The following is a 3,215-nucleotide window of genomic DNA, read 5'->3' on the forward strand; positions in this document are numbered from 1 at the left end:
TACCACCCCAATCTGTTCCTGGACACGGTGATGGACTCTGTATATGTTATGTCATTTTATTCTCACAATTGATCTATGGTAGTAAAATTATTCTCATTTTTTACACCTCCTTTAAAGCATTTGTAAATCTGGACGTAAGAGCCTCTCTCCTAAAGTTCAGGAGCATTCAAAACCGAGATGCTCTTCTCTCCTTCCTCTAAGCATCAGGGTTCTCTGTCTGCATCCTATGTGGACCAGGGCAAAATAAACTTGAAATTCACTGATATTAGCCTCTATGCAATTTTGGGTGCTGATGGGCTGTTACTTATTTTGTTGTTTTAAAAAAGAAGTTAGCCTTTATTCATCAGAGTGCCACAGTCACTTTGTGCAGTAAGTTAAGTGGTAAGGTAAGCTTGCTAATTAATGTGCCTTTTAAAGGACTTTACGCAGCAGCAGACAAAATTGAGCCCTGGAAAGAATTTAGCCCAATAGCCAGTCATATACTATGCCGTATAGCCTACCCAGCCAATGGGGAGAACAAGGTGTGGCTGTGGAAAAAGACAGGGTTAAGGAATTTTTTTAAAGCACTACGTATTTATTGACAGAATATAACTCCAGGCGGTATTCACATGCTTTAAACTGAAGCTCTTAACTTGGCAGCGCAGTTTAAGCAAACAAACTCAGGCTGTTGAACACAATGATTAACAGGAAGCAGGGGAGGGGACACAGTTACTAGACTCTGGCCGGGAGAAGAGGCTGAGGTTAAGGTCTTAGAGCCGATGACTTGCAGAATGGTCACCTCATCCACTTGCGATTTCACGGTGGGAACAGGTGGACTACCCGGAATCAGAACCTCTCTGAGGACATTTGTTTTTGTGTAGACACAGGTTGCAGGTTAGCGGGAGAACAGGCAAGCCAAATGCAAAGGAGCCACTTCAGAAATGTGTCAAAGAAAAGTGAAAATGCAGCCTAGTGGTAAATGAAGAGGGGAAGAAGAAAGAAAAAGGACTAGAACTGTGAACTGAAGGGACGGGGAACAGCCAGACCAGAGCTTCAGCCATCAAGAGGATGATTTCGGAACGTGGAGAAAATGTAAGTTAAATATATCTACACTCTGATCCTATCTTGAGAGAGAGATCTTTTACTCATTTCCTGGTTGTGAATGATGGGCTCTTGGAAGCACTGTCTTTTTAGCGGGTCTCTTATTTCTGCCCTGATTTTTGTATTTGTTTACAATACTGAGTTACGGGAGAATAAACGTTTTCTGAGGGCAGCGCTCTCCAACGCTTCACTGTTAGCAGAAGCCTGTCATCAGATTTTTGAGGGGAAAGTTTTTTACCCAACAGAAAATGCATTGAAAACTACCCTTGATGAAGCTACCTGCTATGAGTACATGGTTCGAAGCCACTATGTAACAGAAACACTCTCCGAAGAAGAGGCTGGGTTCCCTTTAGCTTACACAGTGACAATCCACAAAGACTTTGGCACTTTTGAGAGGCTCTTCAGGGCGATTTATATGCCCCAGAATGTGTACTGTGTGCACCTGGATCAGAAGGCGACGGATACCTTTAAAGGTGCAGTGAAACAGTTACTTGACTGCTTCCCAAATGCTTTTCTGGCTTCCAAGAAGGAGTCAGTCGTCTATGGGGGGATCTCCAGGCTCCAGGCTGACCTGAACTGCCTGGAAGACCTTGTGGCCTCTGAGGTTCCCTGGAAGTATGTCATCAACACCTGCGGGCAAGACTTTCCCCTGAAAACCAACAGGGAAATAGTTCAGTATCTGAAGAGATTTAAAGGGAGAAATATCACCCCAGGGGTGCTGCCTCCTGACCATGCTGTTGGACGGACTAAATATGTCCACCAAGAACTGTTAGACCACAAAAATTCCTATGTGATTAAAACAACAAAATTAAAAACTCCTCCTCCTCATGACATGGTGATTTACTTTGGCACGGCCTATGTAGCTCTCACAAGGGACTTTGCTAACTTTGTCCTCCAAGACCAGCTCGCACTTGACTTACTCTCCTGGTCCAAGGACACCTACAGCCCCGACGAACATTTCTGGGTGACACTCAACAGGATTCCCGGTACGTACGTCTCTTAACTTTTATTTTTACGAAAAACACTGCATGGTCAATACTGAACAAGTTGCTTTGAAAAGAGTGGAAAAAATGGAACAAACTTCTTTACAGTTCTAAATGTCAAATTAAAAAAAAGCCTTTCATCTGTAAAATGGTAAAATGGAGATGTGTTATATCACCCACTCTTGTGAACTGCTCTGTTCACGGGACGAAAGATTGAAGGAACACTGGTCATATAAATAAAAACGTGGCCGAGCATGGTGGCTCAAGCCTGGAATCCCAGCACTTTGGGAGGCGGAGGCAGGTGGATCACTTGAGGTCAAGAGTTTGAGAGCAGCCTGACCAACATGGTGAAACCATGTATCTACTAAGAATACTAAAAAAATTAGCCAGGCATGGTGGTGCACGCCTGTAATCCCAGCTACTGGAGAGGCTGAGGCAGGAGAATCGCTTGAACCCAAGAGGCAGAGGTTGCAGTGAGCCAAGATTGTGCTACTGCACTTCAGCCTGGGTGACAGATCGAGACTCTGTCTCTAAATAAATAAATAAATACATAAATAAATAAACCTTATTCTCCTTTAAGCATAATGCATTTAAAATCAGGAATAAGTATGATAAATAAAATTTGAATGACAATTTGAACACTTCAATAATATTTTTGTCTCTGTTGAAGCTCCCATCCTTTCGAAATGGGAGCAAGATACAACTTTTAATTTTTTTATTTGCAAGCTCTTTTCTGGTCTTGAATCAAAAATTTAAGGCATGGCCAGGCATAGTGGCTCATGGCTATAATCCCAGTGCTTTGGAAGGCTGAGGCAGGAGGATCTCTTGAAGCCAGGAGTTTGAGACCAGCCTGGGCAACATAGTAAGACATTGTCTCTATTTTTTTTCGAGAAGTTAAAAAAAAAAAAAGACAAACCTTAATGCACCTTAAAGATTTCCAGGCTGGGCGCGGTGGCTCACACCAGTAATCCCAGCACTTTAGGAGGCCGAGGCAGGTGGATCACAAGGTCAGGAGTTCGAGACCAGACTGGCCAACATGGTGAAACCCCATCTCTACTAAAAATACCAAAAATTAGCCAGGTGTGGTGGCGCGTGCCTGTAATCCCAGCTTCTCAGGAGGCTGAGGCAGTAGAATCGCTTGAACCCGGGAGG

The 3,215-nt window shown here is 43.6% G+C and overlaps 1 protein-coding gene across 1 annotated transcript; it reads left to right on the forward strand.

The window, feature by feature from the left end:
* The first annotated feature begins 525 nt into the window (after positions 1–525).
* On the forward strand, positions 526–2,951 carry LOC105546450 (N-acetyllactosaminide beta-1,6-N-acetylglucosaminyl-transferase). The gene has a single exon (XM_011989642.1). It carries the CDS (start codon positions 1,142–1,144, stop codon positions 2,081–2,083), a length of 942 nt encoding a protein of 313 aa, XP_011845032.1. The 5' UTR covers positions 526–1,141; the 3' UTR covers positions 2,084–2,951.
* Positions 2,952–3,215: the final 264 nt, after the last annotated feature.

This window comes from Mandrillus leucophaeus, unplaced genomic scaffold (assembly GCF_000951045.1).
Source record: "Mandrillus leucophaeus isolate KB7577 unplaced genomic scaffold, Mleu.le_1.0 Scaffold36, whole genome shotgun sequence".
Taxonomy (NCBI): domain Eukaryota; kingdom Metazoa; phylum Chordata; class Mammalia; order Primates; family Cercopithecidae; genus Mandrillus; species Mandrillus leucophaeus.